Genomic DNA, 25,588 nt, shown 5'->3' on the forward strand with positions numbered 1-25,588 from the left:
CCAATTGTTCTGCAACTACACAAAAAGAGGGAGAAAGATACTCCAAATCAGAACAGGGCAGCTTCAAGAAGTACTGGAAGCAACAGAAAGTAAGGTTTAGGGGCTTCAGGGGATTGCCCACCTGTGCTGTATAGCAAAGTAACAAAGGTAAGGTGAGCTATCAACCTGTCACCCTTCCTCTCCAAGGTGTAGCTTAACAAAGTTGTTTGTTAGCCTTTTCAGACTTTTGAACTCTGAAGTTGGGGCAGAAAATGCAAGTCTTCATATGACTCAGGTGGTCTGAAATGTACGTAGTTTCCATATAAAATTGCAAACTCAGCTTCTGCTTTTCTGAACTGAATGCATATGACAGAAGGGCCATTTCCCATGCAATGGCTCTATCTCTTAGCTTTTTCTCTAAGTGCAATGACACTGATTTGGGAGGTGCAAAGTTAGTGATGTTAAATGGGTTTCTGGATGCATTACATTTTAATGGCCATTTCCCAACTGTAGACTAGTTGTATGTTAGGCTCATTTTCTTGTCCCCATATTATTTAACAGCTGGTATATTCCAAGTAACAACAGGTAGTTTAAGATACAGTGACCAAGGGATAAAATATTGTATGAGCACCAGTCCAGGCGCATTAAGCAACTTTAATCCAATCCTACCTGTTAGTTTGCCTGAGAGGTTTCATTAAGAAGCTCTGCACATAATTATTATTCCTCTCAGCTGCTCTACTCTGTTTATTATAAAGGGAGGCCTCCAATTCTGTCCTGGTGCTTCTTGCAACCTCCCTCTCTCTCTGTGTGTGTGTGCTTGTGTGTGACACATTTTTGCTGCTGAAATATGTGTGCATTGACCCACCTTTCTGTACGCCTTACCTGCTAGGGAGGGAGGTAACACAGGATAGCAGTCATAGGGAGGCGAGGAAGACAAGTGTCCTGTTATGTTTGTCTGTTCACCTACAGACAGCAAAGACCTGCCAGTCATTTCCATGGCAACAAGTTTAAGTGAGGAGAAGCTGCTTCGGCATTTAAATGAATTAGAAAATGAATGAAATGCCATTAAGGTGATGTGGAAGAAAAGGAGTTATTTCTTTGAGAGAGAAAGATTTTTGCATTCAGGGTTGCAACAGGGTTGTTGTGAGGACAAAATTGGGTATGCTGAATTTTGCTACCTTGGGCTCTTTGAAGAAAGACCAGGATATAAATGTGAGATACACACACACACACACACACACAATTACAGTGGTACCTCGGGTTACATACGCTTCAGGTTACACACGCTTCACGTTACAGACTTTGCTAACCCAGAAATAGTGCTTCAGGTTAAGAACTTTGCTTCAGGATAAGAACAGAAATCGTGCTCTGGCAGCATGGTGGCAGCAGGAGGCCCCATTAGCTAAAATGGTGCTTCAGGTTAAGAACAGTTTCTGGTTAAGAACGGACCTCCGGAATGAATTAAGTACTTAACCCAAGGTACCACTGTAATGGAGATATAAAACACGAAATCAATAGAGATGCCAACTTAAATCAGAAAGAGTAGTTATGATCAGAACTGTATGCAGCCTGCATCAAATGCACAAACAAACCCAAGTTCTATTATCAGAACAAATAAACCAGAGTAGCAGCTAGTTCTTTAGTTTGGACCTCTACTACAAGGTTGATGATTTGTGTTGCTGTTCTAGAATGGTGACCCAGAAACTGAATTTCTATAAGTGAGCATGTTATTTTATCCGGCAAGGAAGCTTTGGTATTGGATTCTGGCGAAGGTTAAACACTATTCTCCCATTTTAGACTCCAGAGCATTACAGATCTCTAACATATAAAACATATTTTATCTTCACGGTTATGGCACTGTCCCAGTTTGTGGCGAATGTAAAACAGCAGAACGTCCTCTGTTTGTGCAAACCGTAATGATCTCACAGCACCTTTAGCAAAAACAACAGGCAGCATTTCCGTTCACAGGAACGAATAGATGCAGTAAAAGAAATAGGTGGCTCAGAACTCGCACCAAGGCAGAATATGTTTTGTTTTGTTTTTTTAATCCAGTGTGTCTGAGGACATTCTATCCTCTGCAAATTCCTAAAATAAATGCCAGCCATGCATGTCTACTTTGCATTGCAACATCCATATGAAATGCCTCCAAGACAACAAATTTAAATTGCTATGCTTTGTTGACACCTTGCAAATTCAGTGGAGCTGGACAAAACATTCCAAATGCCGTTTTCCATTAAACTTAAAATATTTTATGAGGGCTTTGTTGCAGCTTTTTCAATCTGCCTAATTCTTTTGGTTGTGGAACCATGAAAGGCTGATGTGGAAAAGCTTTTATATAATTCACATGCACCTCGTTGTGCATTCCCCCCCCCCACAGCACCAGGGAAATATTGTTGCTTAGCAAGAGAGAAAAGCAAAACACTAAATCATCTCGTATTATTTTGAAAGGGGACAGAATGCACCTTTTATCACCTGGTCCTATGAATATGCTTCTCTTGTCTCTGGAGACTCATTTGTGCGTCTAGGCCAGCTTTTTAAAATAAATAAATAAGCATTTTTTACCTTGATTGATTAATGGGATGCTGTCCAACATCAGGCCTCATTAGCCATCAGCTGACAGTGCCGCTAGGGATTATTTGAATCGTGTAAGTGATATGGATACTAAATCATCTGGACACATTCTACCTATATTCTCCACCCCCCCCCCTTAAGTGAGCAGCTATGACTGTGGTAGAAACATCTTGCACTGATGAAAAATGACTTTCCAAGTGTACGTGTAGGTTCCCTCCCCCTCCCCTTCATTTTACAAACCAGTATACAAAAATAAAATCACAGTGGGTGATCCACAAAATTACCAGAGTCCCAAGAATGTGTGATTTGATTCAGAAAGATTTGATTCAGAAAGAGCATTTCTACTCGTATGCTTAGGGTGGACATTAAAAAAAAACACAACTTTTTCAGGCAAAGCAAAAATGTGAACGTTGTGCTTACAACAGAAATGTGCTTGATAAAAGTGGCACCCACCGAAAAGCAACATGGGATCACAGATCCTCAGCAGTTCCTGGAAGTGTTGTATAGGTGGCTAAATCTTATTTAGTCAGAAGAAACTGTTACTGATTGCAGATTCTCCCCCCTCCCTCCTGCGGGACTCCTTAATGATGCAACTCCACAGGCAATGTGAGCAGAGGAAGAGAAGAGAAAGCTATGAGAAACAGCGACTTGTTTCAGATCTTGGATTGTGGCAAAGCCACATCTTGGCTAGGAAGACCTATCTTTAAGAGATGGCTCAAACCTTCAGAACTGTATTCTTTCTGATGGCACTGGGAAGATTAAATTCATGGGCACAGCACACCTCCTTTCTTCATATAGTGTGGTCACAGACTCCATTGTGGGAGAAGGAAAAACAGAACAGAATGATGAATTAGATTATTGCATCTCCAACGTATATTATTGCTTTTTGCAACTATTCTTTTCTGTAAACCACTTGGGAAGTCCTCCCCCCTACAATCAAGCAGTATATAAATTTTATGAAATAAACAAATAAATAATGGTGCAACCCTAAGTCCACTTACTTGTGAGTAGGCACCACTGAACACAGTGGTACTTACTTCTGAGTAAGCATACATAGGATCAGGCTAAAGGAGAGGATACAGACCATCAGGAAACACATGGTAACCAATTAAAAGCTTGCTGCATGGCACTACTCTGCACTTTTTATACTATAGTATGTGCCTTTGTAATAAAGTATTACAAAACTGGCCTGGTTTCACAGGGGTTTTTCTTTGTGTCACAAAACCATGTTAGCAGCACATTTCTTTCTTGCAATGAAAGATCACTTTCAACACATGTGAAAAATGAGCAAATATGCATTCTGCACCAGCATTTAGGACTAGGCATGGTAACATGAACTCAGGACAGTCCTGCAAGCTTTTCAAAGATCTACAACATGAAGCAACGCAGTAGCAGGTGCTGTGAAGATATCAGGTGAAGAACACTGAAAAAGTTGCATCATTGTGAAAAAGCCACATTTTTGTGGCAATAGTGGAGGTTATTATCTCACAAGTTGTACAATTTCAATAGATAATTCAGTGCCCTAACAACAAATTATTCAAGGCAGTCAGCTCAGGAAAAACAAATAATTAAAAGAATATACTTCTCTCTTACACGTGCCTGCACGCACACCTCTTTAAACAACAAAACTAAGACTACATTCAAACTTCTGAATGTCCATTTTTTTCCAGATTGGTGGGTGGTGCTCGTGACAACTACACTGAGGGGCAGTCAACAAAATGTCCACTAGATGTTGCTGGACTACAACATCCATCATCCCTCACCGCTGGTCATGCGGAATTGGGCTGATGGGAGTTGTAGTCCAACCGCATCTGGAGAGCACCACATCGGCTACCCGACAGTTATTTGTGGGGCCTGCCTGGTGTTTTTACATGAATAGAATATGTGCTTTTATTTAAAATGCATCTCTGGGTTATTCGTGGGGCATAGGAATTTGTTCATATTTTTTTTCAAAATATAGTCCGGCCCAGCAAAAGGTCTGAGGGACAGTGGACTGGCCTTCTGATGAAAAAGTTTGCTGACCCCTCTAAATAGCTTCCCAATGCTGGTAACCCTCTAGATCAGGATGGTCCAACACAGTATGGTGGGGGGGTGGGGGGGAGTGTGGAAAAACAAGGAAAAGTTATGCACTGCCAGACCCAGAAGCCGAACAGAGGAGCAGGGTCAATTGTGCTATTTGGTCAATGAATGAGAAATAATGAGATTAAGACGCAGCTGAGAGAACTCAGGTTACATATGAGGGAACAGGCTGTCACTATAAGAGCAGATCAGGCCATCAAACCTGTTGCCAAATAAATTGTCATCTCAGGCGTAAATAACCTGGAGATCAGACAATACTCTAAAGTGGAATGAATGCGAGGCTGGCAATTCCAGATGCTACACTCTTCAAAAATAATGTTTACGGTCACACAAGAGACATAACAACTGCTGCTTTATGCAAACAGTAGACTTCGATACAGGTTGTCTTCATGCTGAGCCTCAAATCCCACCTTCATGTATTTTAGCATCCTGATCCTAAATGCCATCAGTGTCAAGGACTGGCTGGACGATGAGGCGTAGTGGGAGGCACCCGCCAAGGAACCCCCAAGGGAAGTTCCAGAGGAGGATGGCTCAGAGCCTGGGGATTGGTGGTGGCGAGGTCAGAGGGAGACGATTGGAAGGAGGGGCTGGATGCCGAAGGGGCAACAGGGTTTAGTGAGCAGGAAAAGCCAATGACAGAGCAGTTCAGACTCCGAGGCTGAAACAGAGGAGAGGGGGCAAGAGGCTGCTGAAGAATCCCAGGAATCTCCCTCTCCTGCTGTGACAAGCTCCTCTCCATGCTGGTCTCCAAGAGGCCAGAGGTAGGTAGGCACAGTTTGAGACTGCTTGGGAAACATACGGGAGAGGAGAAGTCTTAGAAAGGGTAGAATGCAGGGACCTTCAGTGTCCTGGCATCTGCTCTATGGGGGCAAGACCTACAGGGAAGTGTTGCTGAATTGTATGCCATTTCCTTGAATAAAGAGTTAACTTCACTGACAACTGATTCTGCTTCTTCATGTTGACCTGCATCTGACACCAGGCTTGATACACAGGTGTACTTCCCTGCAAGCAACTGTGCTCAAAACAGCCGGTTTTCTCTCACACTTCCCTTTCCTATTTTACTGAATATCCAGCTTGAATAACAGTTCCGGAAAACTCAAGTTTTGTGCAAATTAATCCTATATTACGGGCACTACAGTCTCCGCTCTACCTCCTTGTCCAAAAGGAAACACAGACCCTAGTAAGCACGTCTGCTATCCCTTGAATCTTGCACCGCTTGTGGAAATTGGGGTGACGTGTTTCAATATTATACCAAAATTACTCAAAAGTGCAGAGGCATTATTTGCTAGATGAAGTAATGTAACACAAAATGCAAATAAGCCGGAATGTGAGCAAAACTCTATTTTTAAAAGCAAGTTCAGCATGATAGAGTTCTGAGATCAGTGCCTATCTTTCTTATGCTAAATAATGTCAGAGTAGAAAATGAAAGGAACAGTTGTTCTCCTCCAGTGAAGAAGGAATTGATCTGCCTGCTAATGCCCTACTATAGACAGGACTTAATCTCACTGGAATGCAAAAGGATCCATTTGCATGTTTCTGTTCTTTGACTAACACTGCAATCCTGTATGTGTCTACCCAGAAGGAAGTCTCATTGAATGTAATGAGGCTTAGTCCCAGGTACTGTGCATAGGATTGTGTTGTTTGTATTGTCAAGGGTTTGGATGGTTCCAGGAACCTCAGAAAACTATTTAGTGGTCCCTTATACTGTCCATTAATTTAGGAGGGTGGGACACTCAGTAACGAAAGTGTCTTCCCATTACAAAGGAGCTCAAAACTCCTTGGAGCCTCCTGTCTTAAGGGATATGAATTATAACAAGTTACCTCTCTTGCTATTGCCTCATTCTTCTACCAGAAAGAAAGCAGGTTTCAATAATCTCTCTCACTCTCACATATACACGCTTTCTCAAACACAATTTCTCTTTTATGCTCTGTATAACTGCCTCCTTTCACATTCCAGAAAACACCATCAAGCAGACAGGCTTGTCTTTAAGTAAAATTCAGCCTTGCACAAGCACACCACCCCTCTGCCTTACACACCAACCTTCTCCTGTATGAATAGATAAACTGCAGCTGAACCTCTCAGAACCTCCCTTGATACCAGACTTCCTCCCTGCCTGCGTTCATTACAACACATTTTCATTCACTTCAGAGCTCCCAGCTTCCCAGTTCATCCTCACCTCCCCATGACATCTCTCCCAACACCAGCAGATGCCTAGCAAATGCAACTGCTTTCCTTTGTGTACTGGCCCTTCTTCTGGGTTGGGAAAGAAGACTGCATTCTATTAAAAGTGTGGGGTTTCCTTTGCAAATTCCCTGTTCATTTCTGCTTTCTGCTACCACAATGAAGTAAGTACTTTGAATGCTTTGAGCTTTACCTATGGGATGCTGATTCTCAGACGTGAAACATCAAGGCTTTCCAAGGAGACATCCTAAGATCTCACGTCCCCAGCAGCTGAGAACAGCGTAACAGTCGGAGCATGGTTTAGAAAAAGGAAGGCGGCCTGGCTTGTAGTTGCTTCTCAGTTATTTCTCAGCTCCTTTTGCCTGGGAAACCAGTGCAGTTAATTGCCTCGCTTCTGAAGGAAACATGCTACACTGCCATGAATTCAACTGCCAAAGTGTGTGACTCTACAAAGATTGGATGACGTCCCCTCCCCACAATAATAATCATAATTATGGGGCAGGGACTGCTCCTGCTAGACAGATATTGTCAAGGTGGCCTGGTTAGCTAGAGGCTAGGAAGAAAGACACACACGCCCAATACTTGGGCTGTTACTGCCCTTCCCTTCAGATTTTTTTTGTTTTTTGCATGTGGCTGTCAGTGTTTGGTTCTGTGCAGTAGTTTTGATGGTGGTGTTAGCTGCCCACCTCACATCAAAGCCATTACAGAGCCAGAACGGAGCTCAGGAGCTGTTGAGTCCTTTGTGGGATGATAAGAGGGAGCCATTCTCTCTGATTCACATGGGATGTGTTGGGACCTCTCTTTTTATCTGCTCCCCCCCAAAAAAAGAACACCTCCCCACATCTGGGCACATGGCACTTCTCCTGTAGGTACTTTTCATGCCCTCACAGCGAGGTCTCCACGCAGGACCCATTCCGATGGAGATGGCGGTGGTCGTGGTTGAGGCAGCCCTCGTTTCGGTGCACGATGAGGATGGGGAAGTAGAGGGCGTCCTGGTAAGGAGGAGGGTCTTCCTCCTCCACCGTGACTTGGCTGGACAGGCGGGTCTGTTCAGTTGGGCAGCTCTGCTCGTTCAGGCTCCCACTCCGGCTCTGCCAAAGGCAGCTGCGCCGTGAGCCATAGAGACGGCTCAGTGAGAAGCGGCTGCTGCTGAAGGGGATTCTGGGGCTGCCGTTGCAGATGCTGAGGGCGCTGCGGGAGAAGATGGAAGAACTGCTTATAGTCCTGTGGCACTGCTCACAGTTCTGTCTGTAGCTCCCATAGCGGCAGGAGGAGTAGGTAGTGCAGCTAGACAGTCCCACCAAGTCCATGAGGACAGCCTCAGAGTAGCTGGGCACCAGCTGCTGGTTGGACCTGATATGCCACTCCAGCTCAGTGCTGTCCACCGTGTTGACCCGGGGCATCCTCCGGCAGAAAGGGCGCTCTTCAGCCGGTGTTACTGCCACATAATCAAACCCAAAGAGTTTCTCTACGTGGTAATGGACGTAGGAAGTGCGGAACTCATTCAAGACCCGCAAGGGCCAAGACAAAGTCAAGAGAGCAGCAACCCAGAAGACATAGTGGGAGACGTACCAAGGTAGGTTGTCTGGGTCTGAGAAGGCCACCATGTACTCTTTGAAGTCCACATTCTTAAGATGCATGCCTTCCCTTGCCTCCATATAGTCATCCAGTCCCTCGTTCTCTGTGAAGAAGCGGGCCCTCTGGGTCAGATAGGAGTTCTCAGATTCCACGTTGGCAAAGCTGAAGCACTTGGTGAAGCGGAGCCGGGTGGCCGGGAAGTTCTCCAGATCAATCAGGTCCTTTGAGATGTCCTTCACCCCGCAATTGGAGTAGTCAAACTCTGCTTCTGCCACGTGGGTGTTGACCCTTTCATGGTACACTTGGGTGGTGGTATACGCGTCCCCGTTGCGGTAGCGGGTGACTTGGCGAGTCCTCCTGACGTAGTGGTAGCTGATGGCTTTCCACCAGATGCAGGGGGTGGCCTGCTGCATCCTCTGGACGCGCTCGTGAACACTCTCCACGTCCACCTTGTACTGGAGCTCATTGCGGGTGTAGCAGTGCCAGCATTCCACCAAGTAGACCACGTAGAGCATCACCAGGAAGGCCAAGGGGATGTAGATGTAGCCATTGGAGCAGGGGCTGTCATGGTACATCATGGACTTTCCCTTGTAGGCGCTGTCAAAGGTCAGCCGGGTCACCTTCGTCACATGGCACCAGGTCATGGCTCCCATGCAGCCGTACATGAGGAGGGAGAGCACCAGGCACTTCCAGTGTGACTCCCTACAGAGCGACTTGCTGAGCGACTGCTTCACAGGCCGTTGCTTTTCCAGGGCGGGGGAAAGAGAGAACAGAAAGAGAAATTACTATACAGTGAAGGGAAAGAATTGCCACAGAGCTGCACCGGCGCCTTGATTAGCATTGGCAACTAACCAGCTAGAGAAGAAGTCACAGATGGGCATCCCCAGAGGCATGAAATCTCACTTAAAGGCTACTCCTCTCATTTGGCAGGCGAGAGAAGGAGGCCTGCCTCATGTGTCATCTTTTGCTAGGACCCATATAGTATGTCCTCCAGTTGTTGTAATAAGAAACCTGTACCCACTTCTTGCCATCCTTGGGCTGCCACTGCACATTCCCCTCAAAAGTGCTCATGAAATGTGGCCTTGGGGCATGTCAACCTGGTCTGGAAGCTACGATTCTCTTCGAATCTGAATGGAGCAGCTGGATGACTGTTCCATTATTTAACTCATACTACAACACAGGATGGGAAAGATTGCCCCATTCTTCTCCCTCTCTCCCTTCAGACATTTTCCATCATTTGAAGTCTTTCTTAAAACATGGGAATGCTGCTTGCAATCCACTGCCACTCCTCGCTGCAACTGCTGGCCAACCAGCTACCTCCTTGTCCAGTGATATCTACTCACGAGTCAGTAACAAAAATTAATGCTGATGGGATCCATTACGTTCAACCTGACAGACCTAGTTATGGCTCCTTGCCCTTCTATGAGAGGAAGGCAGTCAGGTGAGTATTAAGCACACATATTTCTGTATCACCTACAAGAGAGGCAAAATCAACATAGCCAACCTGGAAATAACCAAGCTCTTTGGGCTCACACATACCTCCAGTCTAGGATTCATTTTGAAAGCATTTCTTTATGCATTCATCCACTTGATCATGCACACAATAAAGGCACTGGAATCTCACACTAAGAGAAAATAATAGCTTGCAATGTTTCACCATTCTCCAGTGCCTGATGTTCCTGGTCCTAGCTGCCTGTACAGAGACAGGGAGGGAAGCTCCCCTTTGGCCTACTCAGGGTACTGGGAACCCCTGCTAAGTATAGAGGGATGTTCTGTATGCACAAATGCAGGAGGTGCATGCCCTATGCACTAGGAGATGAGAGACCTGTAATCAAATGCTTCAGGAACTCTGTTTACACTGTTGCTGGAAAGCAAAAGAAGGCTGAGAATGTTTATATCCATGCCCTTTTTTCTGCCCAGTACAACCCCATGTTATTTTCTAGTACTGGGGATATCTGAAGAGATGAACTGAAGACTCTCTCCAGATACAGCTAATGAGTTACCCTCCAGAAAATTTGGACTATACTTCCCATGAGCCCCAGCCAGCATGGCCAATGGTCAGGGAAGATGGGAGTTGCAATCCAAAACATTTGGATTACATCTCCAGTACTTTTTTTTGAAGAAAAATGAGATGCTGGTACTCCTATCTTGATAAAAGTGCTTTGGGCAACAGCACAAAATGGCCACCATGGGCATCAAAAAGAGGTGATGGTACTTTATACTGGTGAGTACTGTCCCCTCAAAAGAGCTCCCAACCTTTGTACCTTAGATGGGTGCAAATCATGCCCTTTAAACTCACAATGTTCCAGTGGTATAAATAATTCCTGACGCTACAGGTCAAATTCCTGCACTTGCATTTCTACCACATCTTCAATCCTGGATGGGTGAAACAGTAAAGATGTGGTTACAAATAAAATAAAACTGATTTGTTTTCAGCACCATCCATGCGCTGCTTATAGAATTGCAGGTGACTGAAATGGAAATGCATTTACAAACCGCAGTTTCTCTCCTGCTTCAAAGCTGCTTGTTCTATTTTTGTATATCTCACATTTTCTGAGAGTGACTCTAAACTAGCCAGCCCTGATGTATAAATCTTCCATGTTAACAGGATGCAAGAAGCAGCCTTCTCATTGGCATGGTTGTCATCTTCAGGGTTATTAGCCAGATTTCTCTAGAAGGAGCTGTTCATATTTATATTAAAGGATGAAACATTCCAAAACACAATATATAAATCTGCTTTTATACCCTTGATTTCCTGTGGGAGGGGAGAGACAGACATCAAAAAGCATGTATCCATGTATTTTTCACTGTAGTATTTTAAACTGAGTCATTCAAATGAACACCCCTGACTCTGACCACCCTTTTTTCTGTGGACGTCTGCATTCCTCTGGGGCTAATCTATGTGTGTGGGGGGCAGTAGGTAAGTGGCACAGAAGTGGAGGGGACCACCCTGTTTCTCTCATACACTTTCTCACACGCCATCTCTCCCTCCCCACCTAGCTGGCTGCTGAGAGAGGGACAAATAGCTCTTCTCAGAGGTCTGGACAGCTTGCTTGTAAGGGGCTTTTGAAATTAGGTCCACACCATGGTATTTGACATTTTTGTTCATTTAAAGCATTTTTAGACTGACCTCCATCAAATGGTCTCAGGGCAGAGTACATCCCTAAAAGCATAATGTCATGAAAATATACAAACAATCCCAATAAAATAGTTAAGACACCAATTTCTACACCCACAGAACAAGGCCGGGAAATTCATGCACAAGGCTGGCTAGAGTTACCTAAACAGAAACCAACAAAAGCCACAGCAAACAAATAAATGAGTTTTAAGCTGGCACTGAAAAGAATGGAGTGTTGGCATCAACTGTACCTCTAAAGAGTGAAAGTCCAAGAGATGTGGCTTCACAACAGAGAAAAGTATGGGAAGTCTGATGGGCGAGATTGAAGGATGGGGACATCTTATGAGAAACTAGTTGCAGGACCTCCCTGAAGCACTATAAATCTGCCCAGAAGTAGAACAAAAACCTGAGAACATCACAAAACAGAACATGACGGTACGTTTCATCTCTTGGACTCAGAAATGCCTAGCATTTTCTTTTAATTTTTCCATATGTACTGTGAATCCAAAAATGATTGCGAAACCAAAGGGCGGGGAGGTACCTTTTACTGCAATGTATTTTGTACTTTGGTTATATCATTTTTCTTAAGCAAGAAGGGCCTCTGTAAGGTGGCTGGAGGGATGTGATCAATGCTGAGAACACCTGTTCTACTGTTGTAAGACTGGGGGCTAGACCTGAGAGGGTTGGTGGGGCAAGATTTGAGTGTAAATGTTTCATATTAGTTCCTTTTATTAGGCAGTTTGCTCTTGACAGCTGGACTTTCTTTAAGTCTTTTTGAATGGAGCAAAAGCAGGTCTTCTTCCCCAGTACCTTAGAGTGATGTAATCTAGATAACAATGGAAGGACACATAACAGCTTTCAAGTGAGACAGAGAAATGAGTTTCCGTGCTCTGCAAGTTCAAGGAAAGAGCCTCTCTCTGGAGATCTGATGTTTGGGAATATTATTTTAAGTGATGCTTCTATCCAACAGAAAGATAGTAGACATAAGAATAAGAATAAGAATATAAACACTCTGTTTCCCTGGGTCTCCAAATTTCTAGTTTTGTTCAGTTGTGTTTTTTTATTTTTTGTTTGTTAAGAATGGAAAGTATCTAGTGCTTCTTAGCAAGCCGGATTGCCAGGTGTTGAGACCATCATTAACCCTCCATATCAACACAAAATAAGATCAGCCTCTTGGGCTGAGTTAATTATGTCTCCAGGCAACATCCCGCTCCCAGAAAGCAAGTGGTTGGCTCTGTGTCAGATGGGGACTTTCTTCACACCAGAAAGAGCACCGAGAGAACGAAGCAGATGGAAAAGGCGAAAGAGCACTTCGTTCGAGTGGCTGAGCAGATCTGTGCTGAGCATTCCTGGCTGGCTCAGGCCATCTACAGCACCAAATCTCGCCTACCGATTTAGAACAGTAAACACAGCTAGGTTTGGCTATTCCTCTCAATCACAACTGGATGCCAAGCAAAAGCGCTACCGTCTTCCTTGGGCTTTCCTGATTCTACTGCCCTGCTCCTGTGTTTATGAGGGCAGTGACCACTCTCCAGTTTGGGGTTTCCCATCTGTATTCCGGGAGAAGCACAACTGGGAGACTACAGCTGCTGGTACATTCTTGCTGGAAGCTTCACGTTTTTTCAGAGCCTTGTTGCAAGTTGTTGTTGAAAGAGTCAGTGTGGCGTAGTGGTTAGAATGTTGGACTAGAACCTGAGAGAGAGCAGGGTTTGAATCCCCACTCAGCCATGAAGCTCACTGGGTGACCTTGGGCCAGTCACAATCTCTTAGTTTAACCTGCCTCACAGGGTTGTTGTGAGGATAAACTGGGAAGGAGAACCATGCACCCCCACTTTGAAATCCTTGAAGATAAAGGTGGTATATAAATAAATGTAATAAATAAGTAATAATAACAAAAAGAATGGTCTGATCCACAATACAAATTCCCCGATACCCTTGTCTGCCTGGCTCAGAATTGCACCTGATTTTCTTAGTACAGAAACAGATCAATGCAACAACCCACCCGTGACATAATAAGCACAGGCATGGTAAAGTTAAAACCTCCAGCAGAGAGATTAACAAATGAAGTAGGTAAGTAGGAGGGACCACAGCTCAGTGGTACAGCATATATCTGCATGTAGAAGACCCCCGTTTCAATCCCTAGTGTCGCTAGGCAGGGCTGGGAAAGACTCTTAAACACTGGAGAGCTGTGGGTAGTTAGTATAATATTGCGACACGCCACCTCAATCTGCATGAGCAGTGCAAGATTCCGAGGGTGTCAGGAGTGCTTACCAGGGTCTGTGTTCGCTTTTGAGGTACATCAGTGACTATGATGTCTTTATGATATATGCCTTAAAAAGGTAAAGGGACCCCTGATCATTAGGTCCAGTCGTGACCGACTCTGGGGTTGCGGCGCTCATCTCGCTTTATTGATCGAGGGAGCCGGCGTTTGTCCACAGACAGCTTCCGGGTCATGTGGCTAGCATGACTAAGCTGCTTCTGGCGAACCAGAGCCGTGCACAGAAACGCCATTTACCTTCCCGCCAGAGCGGTACCTATTTATCTACTTGCACTTTGATGTGCTTCGAACTGCTAGGTTGGCAGGAGCAGGGACCAAGCAACGGGAGCTCACCCCGTCACGGGGATTCGAACCACCGACCTTCTGATTGGCAAGCCCAAGAAGCTCAGTGGTTTAATCCACAGCGCCACCCACATCCCTTGATATATGCCTTAGGTAAAGGTAAAGGGACCCTTGACCATTAGGTCCAGTCGTGGCCGACTCTGGGGTTGCGGCGCTCATCTCGCTTTATTGGCTGAGGGAGCCGGCGTACAGCTTCTGGATCATGTGGCCAGCATGACTAAGCCGCTTCTGGCGAACCAGAGCAGCGCACGGAAACACCGTTTACCTTCCCACCGGAGTGGTACCTATTTATCTACCTGCACTTCATGCTTTCGAACTGCTAGGTTGGCAGGAGCAGGGACCGAGCAACGGGAGCTAACCCCGTCACGGGGATTCGAACTGCTGACCTTCTGATCGGCAAGTCCTAGGTTCTGTGGTTTAACCCACAGCGCCACCCGTGTCCCTGATATATGCCTTATTTACATATATATACAACCTGCACCTAGATGGAGGCATTGCAGAGCATTCACATCTTAAGAGGGGCTTGTCCTTCCCAGCAAAGCACTGGATTCAGAGGCACCAACTGGTGCTTTCTAGGGTTCTGATTTACACAGAGGGCTGCCTTTTACCAAGTCAGATCACTGGTCCCTCTGAGATGAGAACTGTCTACACCAGTGGTTCCCAATTAGCAGACCCCCTGTTTTTCAAAGGCCAAGCCATGGACCCCCTGGGGTCCACGAACCACCAGTTGGGAGCCACTGGTTCACACTAATTGGTTTTAGCCAAGAATCTTTCTGAGCCCAGAGTTGTTAGGAATTGAACCGTGGGACCTTCCACTAAACTACAGTCCTTCTATTTTCAAATTCATTTGGTGAAGGGGAAGACATAATCTGGCATGTTCTTCCCCTTCAGTAATGAAATGTCAGACTAGGCACACAACAGCTTCACCTTTTCCTTAAATCACCTCTAGAAAATTTCTGCACTTTCAGCAGGCTTGTAAACACTGGAACTGTTGTGAGCGCCGGGCTCTGTCTAAGAAAATCGCATTACATCAATGGTCCCCAAAGGTAACGCCTACTTCATTGCAAAGTGGTGCTTCTAAGTGCAGGAGGAAAATAAAGCATGACCTGCTGTGCTTTTGCTGGGGATGTGGTATTATGTCTCTAACTCAGATACTGTTTGTTCCATCCATGGCTCACCTTGCACAGAAGAAAATAAAAGTACAACCAAGGGGCAGCATGCAAAGCAGGGGGTTCATTGACTGTTGTGTTGGACGTAGCAATTGGAACTGGATTCAAATTAGATGTAAATTTCCTTGTGGCCTTTGGCATTGACCTCAGTTCCCCATCTGTAAAATGGGAATAATGGTGGTCTACTTCACATGGTTATTGTGAGGACAAGCAAAGCACTTTTGCATTAACGGTGCAAAAAGGATTTTATGTTAATGTGATTTTTAAGGGAAAGGCTGTTGCTCAGAGCACAAACTTTGCAGGCAAAAAGCTCCAGCTTCTGTCCACACATAAGGCTGGGGAAGATCTCCTGTCTGAGACTACAGAGAGTTGCTACCAATCGATTAGACAATGCAGGGATAGATGGACCGATGGTCTAACTCTGTAAAAGGCAGTTCCTATGTTTCTGTTTTGAAAACCCACAGCTCATTCCCAGTATCTGGTCCTGGTTGTTATCAGGAACAGCAGAATGAGTTTCGGGGTGTGGGGAAGAGAAGAAATCTAAGCTTCTCGTCAATAGCCTAAGTAAAGGAGCACTGAAGTGCAGAATCAGCACTTATGTATCTGTGTCACGTAGTTAGCCAGTGAAAAGGAAAAGTGAACTATGCATTGGAATCACATCTTGCTTGGCAATGCAATGGCTTAGACATCCCACTGAAGACTGTTTAAAAAGTTCATGAAAACCAGTGTCTTGCTAGGTGATGTTGAAAATGCAAGGTGCCTCCTAGGACATCACAGCAGCTCCCTCTCGGCTTCATTTTCCTATTTTCCAACTTCCTAATGTTATTTTTCAGTGCCTCCCTGTAGGCTTTGACCATGAGGGACTCCAGCCCTAGTTACTAAAGCACTGAGTCAAGCAGCTTTCCCTGCAAAGCCCAAAGGAAATGAGAGTGCTGAGGAACATTCGATCTCAGAACTGTCTTGTACAGAGGCAACACTGGAAGGACTTCTCAACTTGGGGGAGTTTTCTTCACTATTCATAACATTTAGGTAGCAATACTGCGCATCTTGCATCTTGTGTTGAAGTTAATGGGATTTATGCCCTGCAAAGCAGATTTGAATATCTGCATGATTATTTAATGCCAGCAAAGGACTGTTCTGAACCTCCATGTTTCTCAAATGGAATGGCAGAACTCCCGAACAGTTTTCAGTAGTAAAGCCCCAATCTCCTCCTAACCACTCCAGGCCAGTATTTTAAGCACCTTCCTCAAGTTCACGTCTCAAGGACCATGGAACTCCAGCCAGCACCTAAGCCATCTTTCCTTGTTTTGTGTTACATCTGAGCAGCTTCATGCTCTTTCCATTTTTCTTAAGAAAACTGACAGTGATGCCTTTGAGAAGCCCTCCTCTCTCTCCTTTGCATGACCTGAATTCAACTCCATCCCAGCACAGCAAAATAAAATAAAATGCTGGACTATGTTGAGAAAGTCCATCAAAGACTGCAATCCTATTAAACATACCTGGGAATAAGTCTCACTGAACTCAATGGGACTTACTTCCGAGTAGTCGTGTGTATGACTGCACTGTAAAACACATTAACAGAGAACTGCAAAGTTGGCGCACCATGTCCCTATTCAGTAACCACAGGCTGGCTTTCAATCCAAAGCCTTTTCACCAGCCACTGCATTTATCTGAAAATAGAACTGAATAGTAAATACAATTCAGCCAGAAATCTTTTTCCTTTCTTTCTCCTAAGGCAGTCACACTGAGTGACTTTGTCTTTTGCAGACCTACAGTGTCATATACTGCTCAGGTCAAAGGAGGTCAAGTTCTTGCCTCAGTCCCAGAGTAAGCATTAGCCTACATTACAAAATGATGTCACAATTTAGCTGGGGGGAAAGCAGTTCCTTTTCAGGAGAGGCGAAAGACTTACAACTCAAACTAGGCAAAGCAAAATAGATTTCAATGGGCTAAGGAATGCCTAACTCTGACCACACTGTTAAGAGTAGAACGGCTCAAGGCTGAGTAGTAGTGTTTAACTATCAAGTGATCATCTCTGACCTTAACCACCCTCATTTTCCATTATATTTTTACCAGCCACCTTCCCTTCACTCCTCTAATTCTACCCTACTCAAACCTTGCGTCCTCTTATCTTTGTCCAAAATGCCAAAATCACTCATCTCTCCCACTGTTCAATCTGTGTGACATTCCTTCTAATTCAGGGGTCAGCAAACTTTTTCAGCAGAGGGTTGGTCCACTGTCCCTCAGAGCTTGGGGGGGCGGACGGCGGACTATATTTTGAAAAAGAAAAAAGAAAAGAACGAATTCCTATGCCCCACAAATAACCCAGATGTATTTTAAATAAAAGGACACATTCTACTCATGTAAAAACATGCTGATTCCTGGACCGTCCGCGGGCCAGATTTAGAAGGTGATTGAGCCGGATCCGGCCCCCAGGCCTTAGTTTGCCTGCCCATGTTCTAATCCTTACTCTGGTTCCTGCCCCCTTGGGCATCCAGTACATTTGCCTTGCCTTACATAGAAAGCTCACAATGACTCTGTCCCTCCTGATCTTTCTGCTCTTATCTGCCATTACATCTTTGCCAGTCACCTTCACTTCTCCAATTCTACCACAGTTGGCTGTGCAAAAGTCTTCTGCTCTCTTTAACAAACCGCCAACTCTCCCATATGTCTTGCTATGCCAGAGTTGGGGGGGGGGGAATTGGGCCTTCCAGGTGTTGTTGGGACTCCCATCACCACTGACCCTGGTCAGAATTGGGAGATGTGTCCAAAGCCTTACTAGAAAATCTCTGGTGGAACAGCACTGGAGGGAAGATGCTGGTCAATTCTGGATCCAAATGGCAGAGCTAGGTGAGAAGGGGGCTGACAGTGCTAGGCATGAAATAGCAAACAGGTGTATGTGTGCACTGAAAGAGAACTGCTTGTGTGAAGTCCAACACCAACTGATAATACACATTTAAAGAGTGATGGGGAATGATGAAGGACAGGTCTACATCAACACAGGAAGTTTGTATAGAGGTGTATTAATAGAGCTACTAGATAGAAAAAGTAACTCAGTCACAGACATTTCCTCAAATACATCAAACCTTCACTATAAATATTAGGTAGAGTCAATTCACTAGGAACATCAGCTACTAGCTCTGTCCATAGAACTGCTATGGCCTTACACATACTTCCTACTACAGTAGGAAAGCAATATTCACTGCACTGCTTCAGACACACGCATCTTTCCTGGGGACTTCATTCCCAGGCAAAAATCCTGGCATTCTTATATCAAACCTTTTCATCATCATCATTATTATAGATTAATCATCCTGGGGTGTTCCGATGATCCTTAAAGCAGATGAGAACTACCATCCCTCAGTAAAGATACCTTTCCTATTTTAAAAAAGTGGAGGAAAGAATCCATTTAACTGTCTTGAAGGGCAAAGCAATTAGAACATCATAACTAAGACTGCTAAGTGATAATGCGAATGATTCAGAAATCCTGAAAGTCGGTGAGCTGTTGATACTTAAGTTTTTTTCTCTGTGGGGATAGAAACCATAGCACTAATTAGCTACATCTACACATACAAGCGCTGCCGCCAACTATCTGTGATGCATGCAAAGATGTAAGAAAAGGAGGTCAAAGGAGACGTGTGGTTTTCCTCCTCGTTCCAGTGAAAGCAGGAATGCTGACAAGATACACCATTGACAGCTGTTCCCACGCATAGACTCCATAGTACAAGGGATGATAGAAAACCACCCACTGCCTCTGACACTGTGGTATACCTGCTACCTATCTTAACATGAAGTTCATAGGAACAGTTAGGGAGAGAAACGTCTGTTCAGTGGTAGAACCTATGCCTTGTATGCAGAATGTCCCAGGTCCAATCCTTGCCATCTCCAATTAAAAAAAAAAGATCCAGTAACAGATGATGTGATGAGAAAGTCAGTGTAATATTTGCCTGAAACACTTATGTGGAAAGCCACACCCCTTACTTCCTAGCTCTCCATTTCTACAGCATCCGTTTGGCTTCACCTGAACTGGCTCTGTTCCCAGTTTCTGTTATGCATTTCCATTAACCTGTTGCATATATATATATTAAAAGCACACCAGCATGCTTACAGATATGGGAGGACTGGACCACTGCAATAGGCATTCACTGGGGGTGGGAGATCACTAACATTTCTACATGAACAGTGCAAGGAAGTGACCAAATACCACATGCAACATCCCACATTCTGAGCATCCATGCCTCCTTCTATACCCCTTTGCAGCCAGAGTCCTAGATAACTCAGTCCTGCAATTCTCACCAAGAAGAAGCCCAATCACCACCTCACAGCGAGTAAGGGTTGCCTACTGCAGATAGGTTTAGTCCCTTCTTCACACACTTCAGTTATCCTTTTGCAGATAAATTCGCCGTTTGCAGACTCACACACAAATCATCCCAGGTTAATTCAACAGTATCTAGACCATCAGTTACCATCCTCTGATTGGTTCAAGACTCAACTAGGGGATGAAAAACCCCAAATCCCTCATTTGCATGAAAAGGTGGCACAAATGCACCCTTTCAGCGGCCAAAGTGTGTCAAAAAGCAATATATAAATCTGCGCCCAGAGATTCCTAAAGGTTGGAAGGAACATACAAAGTGTTTATTCTGAACTGTTAGCAACTGGCAGCGCAGGACCGAAAGGGCACAGTGTTCCAAATGAGTTAATCCTAAACAGTCAAATGAGCCAAGGCGAGAAGTACGACCCAGACACCCGCCCGCCCCACATCCCCCCACCCCACCCGCTCCCAGGCGTTAGGGTTTTGCAAGGAAGGCGACGGGGGCCATCCTGCTCTGCTCCCAGGGACCCCCGAGCGCGGCGGCGGCGGAGAGGGAGGGCGACGGTGCGAGCGAAAGATTGCGTACCTGTGTATGCAAAGCGCCCTGGCCCGCTTAGAGCCGGGGTGCAAGCCAAGCCCCGTGCCGGAGCGGAGGGAGCCTCATCGCGATGCAATGAGCGTGCCATGCAAAGCCGGTCACATGCAGACGGTTACAACGTGTTTTGCAAAGGGCCGCCCGGCGAGGGCAGGTAGCTCGGCTCTGTCCTCACCTCCTCTCGGGCCCCCTCCGCCTCCTCCGGAGGCACCGAGGCGCTGCTGCCTCTCTCGCTGCTGCTGGCCGCGGCCGCCGAGGCTGGGGGGGACATGGCGGCGACTCGGGGCCTCTCGGGTGGGCGACCAGCAGGCGCGGCGGCGAAGACGGCACATTATCCCGCCACCGAGAGCCGACGAGCGCCCCCCGCGCAGTCGCGCCGGGGCTGGCGGTGGCCGGGCGGCGGCGGGGACCCGGGAGCCGTCGGCGCCCCCGGCATGGTGTCCCCCAAAAGCCCGGAGCACCCCGGCTGAGGAAAGGGGATTGGCGGGCGGGCGAGGAAAGAGCCGAGCAGCGCCGCCAGGGGACCCTCCACGGCGGGCTGCCGCTGCCGCCCAAGTGCCGGCGACGGCGGGCTCAAGAGCTGGTGGTGGCTTCGCGCCTGAAGGGCTCCCGGCAAACCTCACGCAGCCCGCCGGGCGCGCACGCAGCGAGCGGGAACGGGCAGGGTGGGGAAAGGGGCGGGAAGCCGAGAAGGCTGGCAAGGCGAGGGGCGCCGGGTGTGGGGAGGAGGAGGAGAGGGCAGCACTGGGAATGGGGGGCTCGGCGGCGTAGGAGGAGGAGGGCAGCTTCGTTCCCGCGCGCGCCTCTTTTCCCTCTGCTGTGCCAGGGAGCGGAGCGAGTGACCTTGAGGCTGCGGAGCTCCCTAGCTCTCCCTCTCGCGCCCCCCTTTGTCTGCCCGGCTCTGTGCGCGGTAGGCGAGGAGGAGGAGGAGAAGCGGCAGCAGCCAGTCCCTCGCGCTCCCTTCCTCTCTGCGCCCTCCTCCTCCTCCTGCCGCCGCCTCCCCCTCTCCGCATTCAGATCCACCGGGAAAGTGGAGCCCCCTTCCAGGCGCGCGAGAAAGAAAGAGACGTGCTCTTCACTCCCGCAGCAGCGCGGGAAAGATCCAGGCTTCTCCTCCGAAACCACAAAGCCTCCTGGGAAGGGAGAAGGCGAGGGAAGCGGGGCCTTGTTTCTGCGACAATAAAGGGAGAGCTCCAAACGTGGCGGTCCTTTATTTCTGCGCGCAACTCGGCCGCCCCCCCCCCCTGCTGCACCTGTCAAATATTCAGGTTAGACTTTCCGAAGAAGAAGTCCTAAGCGCGAGGCAGCCGAGCCACGCAGGCCAGAAGCATGTCTCGTCCCGCAGAATTAGCTCACATGCTAAATCAATGTCTCCGGCTCGCGGCAGACAATTAACGTGCCTGTCAACGGGATGAGAGGATGAGTCTCGAAGGCTCCATTAGTGGCCAAGATGAATAGCCATCATCGTGCCCAGATGTAAATAGGGACAAGATGGGACTAGTGCGGAATGATGGCCGGGGGGAGGGATAAATAACTCCCCCCACAGGAGGACGTCGAAGAAGTTCTGGAGAAAGTATATCTAAGAAGGAAAACTTGGAACGAATTGTTCCGTGTTACTAGGGCTTCTGCACTTGGAAATGTTTTTCACAGATATCAGAAGCTCGTGGCTGGGCATCCTTCTCTAGAGCATTTCAAAGTCTCCCTCTCAGATATGTGGCTATGAAAGTGGTCCGGGGCCGGGCAGGCATCCTGCTATAAAAACTTTCCTTTGATCTAGAATGGTCAATTTGTATGCTGGAAGCGATCAATTTAACTTGTCCTGTACATTGCCCATGTAAAACATGAAAGAATAATGTGTGGGTCATGTATAACCACTATTGTTGTAGCTTATTAGAAAACCTCATATTCTATTCGAAATAAAGAGAAAGTTTGTAGTTGTCACATTTGCAGAGATATGTTCAAAAACGTGTTGGTGGAAAGTGCTGAAAGAAAAGGACGTGTCCTAAGACTTCAGGAATGGGGAACCTGCAGCTCTCCAGACAGCATGGCCAGTGGTCAGGAATTATGGGAGTTGTAGTCCGATAACATATGGAGGACCACAGGTTCCTGTTCCTTTTCTGAGTCAGGACTCCAAGGACTCATGTTCCAGTTTCTACAACCATGAAGCTCGCTGGTGACCTTCTGCAAACTGCTATCTCTCAGTCTAACCTAAATCACAGGGTTGTTTTAGGAGGGGGAAAGAAAAACATATGGCATTTTTGATTAACTTGTTTGGAACAGTTTGAGTTTCGGCTTGTTAGGAGGTAGGAAAGAGAAAGTAAATCCAATTAAAATCAGCACTAGGAGTTCCAGTTTTCCCAAGCTGAAGTAAGGACCTGGCTTATGCTCATTTACCTTATTGTCCCAGCAAATGTACAACCTAAGGCACCTTTCTAGACTTCATGACAGCAGCTGAACTGCCAGCTTTCTTTTTACTGGTTCTGTTCCTATGAGTTTAGCAGCAGCCTGATATGCAAAAACAAAACAAAACAAACAAAAAACCAAACAAACAAAAAACCAAGGGTTTGATTGTTTTTGCAATCCTATGCACTAAGAACTAAATCCCCTTGATCGCATTGGGACTTGATCACATTGGGCCAACACAGTCCAACAAGTAGTAGATCTACCGAGAAAGTGTTGAGGACAATTAGGGACAACTTGCCCCAGGTTGCACTTATGTAGAAGTCCTATGGGGCTTAGCACAGTCCATAAGTAAGATACTGAAAGAGCAGGAATTTGCAGTAACAGACTGAAGGAGCAAGAATTTGGGAAGCTGTACCTAAAATCTCAGCACTTGCCTTTTCAACCAGAACCTTTTATAACCCTGTGTGAGATCAATAAATTCTCCCCATCATATCATTTTCATTTCCTTTGAAGGAACCTAGGTAACTACGCTGCCACATGAGCCCTTAGCGCAAAATAGTCCCCTTTCCATCTATCAAACCTGGCAGGTTTCTAAGTAACCTAATAGCCAATCAGTCCAATGGTCCAACTAAACATAATGTCAGCAGACTATGTACCCCCAGCAGAAAAGTTGAGTGTAAAATGACAGCACTACTAACTACAGAGAATGTAACAATTCTGACAGCCACTCTCCAGCATCCACAGGGCAATATTCCCAGCATACACCAGCTAAGGAATGGCATGCTGGTGATGCCTCTATATCACACAGGGTTACTAGACATATGGAAGCTCTATATGCATACAGCTGTACATACAGAGGCACCTTTCATGTCTGGCAGAAAGCAGGGATGTTGTCTTCTTCGGGTGGAGCCAAAAGGCACGACATGAGGAACCCCCAATCCATGAGCCAAACCACCAGAATTCCTCAAATGGCTCATGAGACCATCTTTCCTAGCCATGCCCACTGTCCCACACCTGATGTCATATGGTGTAAGAGGTAAATCTGCAGCTGCAAAGGAGCAATTTGGGACTCGAGTGCATTCCTGATTGTCCCTTTTCAACCAGCAGTTACCAAGTAAGTCCCTGTGAGCACATTTGCACCTATTTGCACTATGCATTTGGCACCTTTTAAATCCGGCACCCAATACAAGCTCTGTTGGGACTGGTTCCACTTGGGAGTTCACAGGGTAGAGCCCATCTCTGCCAAATGCATTTGGCGCTGAATTTAAATCCAAGCCCCACTTGGATCAGCTCCACTTGGGTTCTCCTGAGTGGAGCTGATCCCTGCTGAAAGCCAAATTTCAGCAGCACCATATCCAAGCCCTGCTGCAAAGGAACAATGGTGAATGCATAGCTAAGTGTGTGCTCCTGGTTGCTTGTTTGAATGGAAGTTGCACTTAGCAGCATGGACGTAGCCAGGATTTTTGTTGGGGGAAAGCAGACCTTTCATTGGGGTTGGGGCAGAATCTGTTTGCTGTGTGTTTTTATTGATTGGGGGGCAGCTGCCCCTCCCTGCCCCCCTTGGCTACACCCATGTTTGGCAGTGTTCAAAATCCCTCCTTCAGTTCTATGCAGTTTTCATGATGAAGTCAAGAAGGGAGCAGGGGGCAGGAGTGGCGCTCAGGCACTTTGCAGTTACCAAGTAAGTCATTGTGGGCACGACTGCACCCATTTGCACTATGCTGGAAACCCCAGGCATAGACATCATATCAGCTTTACTTTTGCTTGAGTTCATTGTATTTTTCTGCCCAGGGCTAGTTCAGGTTTGTTTTCTGCTGCCAAATTTAAAATTTGCAGCCTATCTCCACAATGCTGTGCTTTATTGTATACTGAACAGCATAGTAATAGCATATTGAATTATTAAGACTGTAATATTACTTTCATTTTTTATGTCTGCCATGTCTTTCCTTCCCCTTCTTCTTCCCCAGTATATATATACTGGAGTGTGTGTGTCCTGAGCAGCTGGTAGACATCAAAAGGTTCTCCCCTGGAATGTAAGGAATCCCATCTCCCTCCATGAGCTTCTAAAATGCTTTTGTGCATTTTCTCCAAAACTACGGGCAGCAGTTTTCTCTCAAAGGTAGAGTACAAGCTTAGTTTCCTCTATGGGCTGAGTATGCCCTGGGATCCTTTTTATTTGGATATTACTCATTAATGTGTGGTAGAGCTGTAGCAACTACTCTGCAGCGGGGGCTAGTCCACCCACCACCACCTGCCTTCAGCCAGCTCCCACCAGCCTGCCTTCTTACCTACCATCTGTCCAGGGTGGCACCAGCTGTCAGCTTCCTCCTCCTTAGCTTCAACATTGCCCTTGTAGCCCTCAGCAGGGAAGAGGATGGGGAGAAAACTAGAATTAGTTGGATCTGCCTGTCCTTGGCTCTGGCTCCACCTACTGTTGGGCTCCCTGTCTTCTGCCCTGCCAGCCCCAATAGCCACCACTCAACCAGTGCTACTTTGACATAAGCACACCAGCGTGAAATTTGATTACGGTGGCTTAGAATGTAAGCTCGGCATTGAGGAAGCGGATAAGCAGATTCCCTGCACTTCCTGTCCAGCTTGCACATCTCCCAAGTTGGCAGGATGCGGATAAGCAATAGGAAGAGTGGGTTCCTTGCATATTATGTTCCCGTGTATCAAGCAGTTAGGCAATTTTAGGCTTGGAACGGTCTTAAGGGTCTCCCCATTTTAAAGGTGAATGAGTCTTACTCCAAAATGGGTTAAGACAGATTCCACCTCTGTATTTGGGGACCGCCAGCTTATTCCCTCTAGTGCAGAACTGGTCTTGTGCCCCAAGTTCTGCCATGATGGCACCACTGGTCTCATGTAATGTCTGAAGTTGCTCTAGTGTTACTTAAGATGTACTGTGCCATAACTGGAGTAGTGCTGGTTTCTGTTTCATGAACATCCCTCACCCCCACCCCCAATGAAACCAGTCTCACCCTA

The 25,588-nt window shown here is 46.4% G+C and overlaps 1 protein-coding gene across 4 annotated transcripts; it reads right to left on the minus strand.

The window, feature by feature from the left end:
* Positions 1-1,339: 1,339 nt before the first annotated feature.
* TMEM151B (transmembrane protein 151B) lies at positions 1,340-25,060 on the minus strand. Of its 4 annotated transcripts, XR_014509813.1 has the most exons (3): positions 20,379-22,142; positions 7,005-9,132; positions 1,340-3,360 (listed from the first exon to the last, which is right to left on the minus strand). XR_014509813.1 is itself a non-coding variant. In XM_083434644.1 (2 exons), the coding sequence occupies exons 1-2, from the start codon at positions 24,899-24,901 to the stop codon at positions 7,696-7,698; spliced, it is 1,440 nt and encodes a 479-aa protein (XP_083290770.1). In that variant the 5' UTR covers positions 24,902-25,060; the 3' UTR covers positions 4,438-7,695. The 4 variants fall into 4 exon arrangements, 3 of the variants coding, with proteins under 3 accessions (XP_083290770.1, XP_083290768.1, XP_083290769.1); XM_083434644.1 differs by lacking the exons at positions 1,340-3,360; positions 20,379-22,142 and adding an exon at positions 24,899-25,060 and having other exon boundaries at positions 4,438-9,132; XM_083434642.1 differs by lacking the exon at positions 1,340-3,360 and having other exon boundaries at positions 4,438-9,132.
* Between the last annotated feature and the right edge of the window lie 528 nt (positions 25,061-25,588).

Source organism: Podarcis tiliguerta, assembly GCF_965153285.1.
Source record: "Podarcis tiliguerta genome assembly, chromosome: 3".
NCBI classification, from domain to species: Eukaryota; Metazoa; Chordata; class Lepidosauria; order Squamata; family Lacertidae; genus Podarcis; species Podarcis tiliguerta.

Coding starts and splice junctions, on each gene's coding strand:
- TMEM151B (XM_083434642.1), bottom strand. CDS start 20,474: ATGTCCCCCCCAGCCTCGGCGGCCGCGGCCAGCAGCAGCGAGAGAGGC. Junction 9,133..20,378: donor CGGAGGGGGCCCGAGAGGAG/GTGAGGACAGAG, acceptor GCCCTGGAAAAG/CAACGGCCTGTGAAGCAGTC.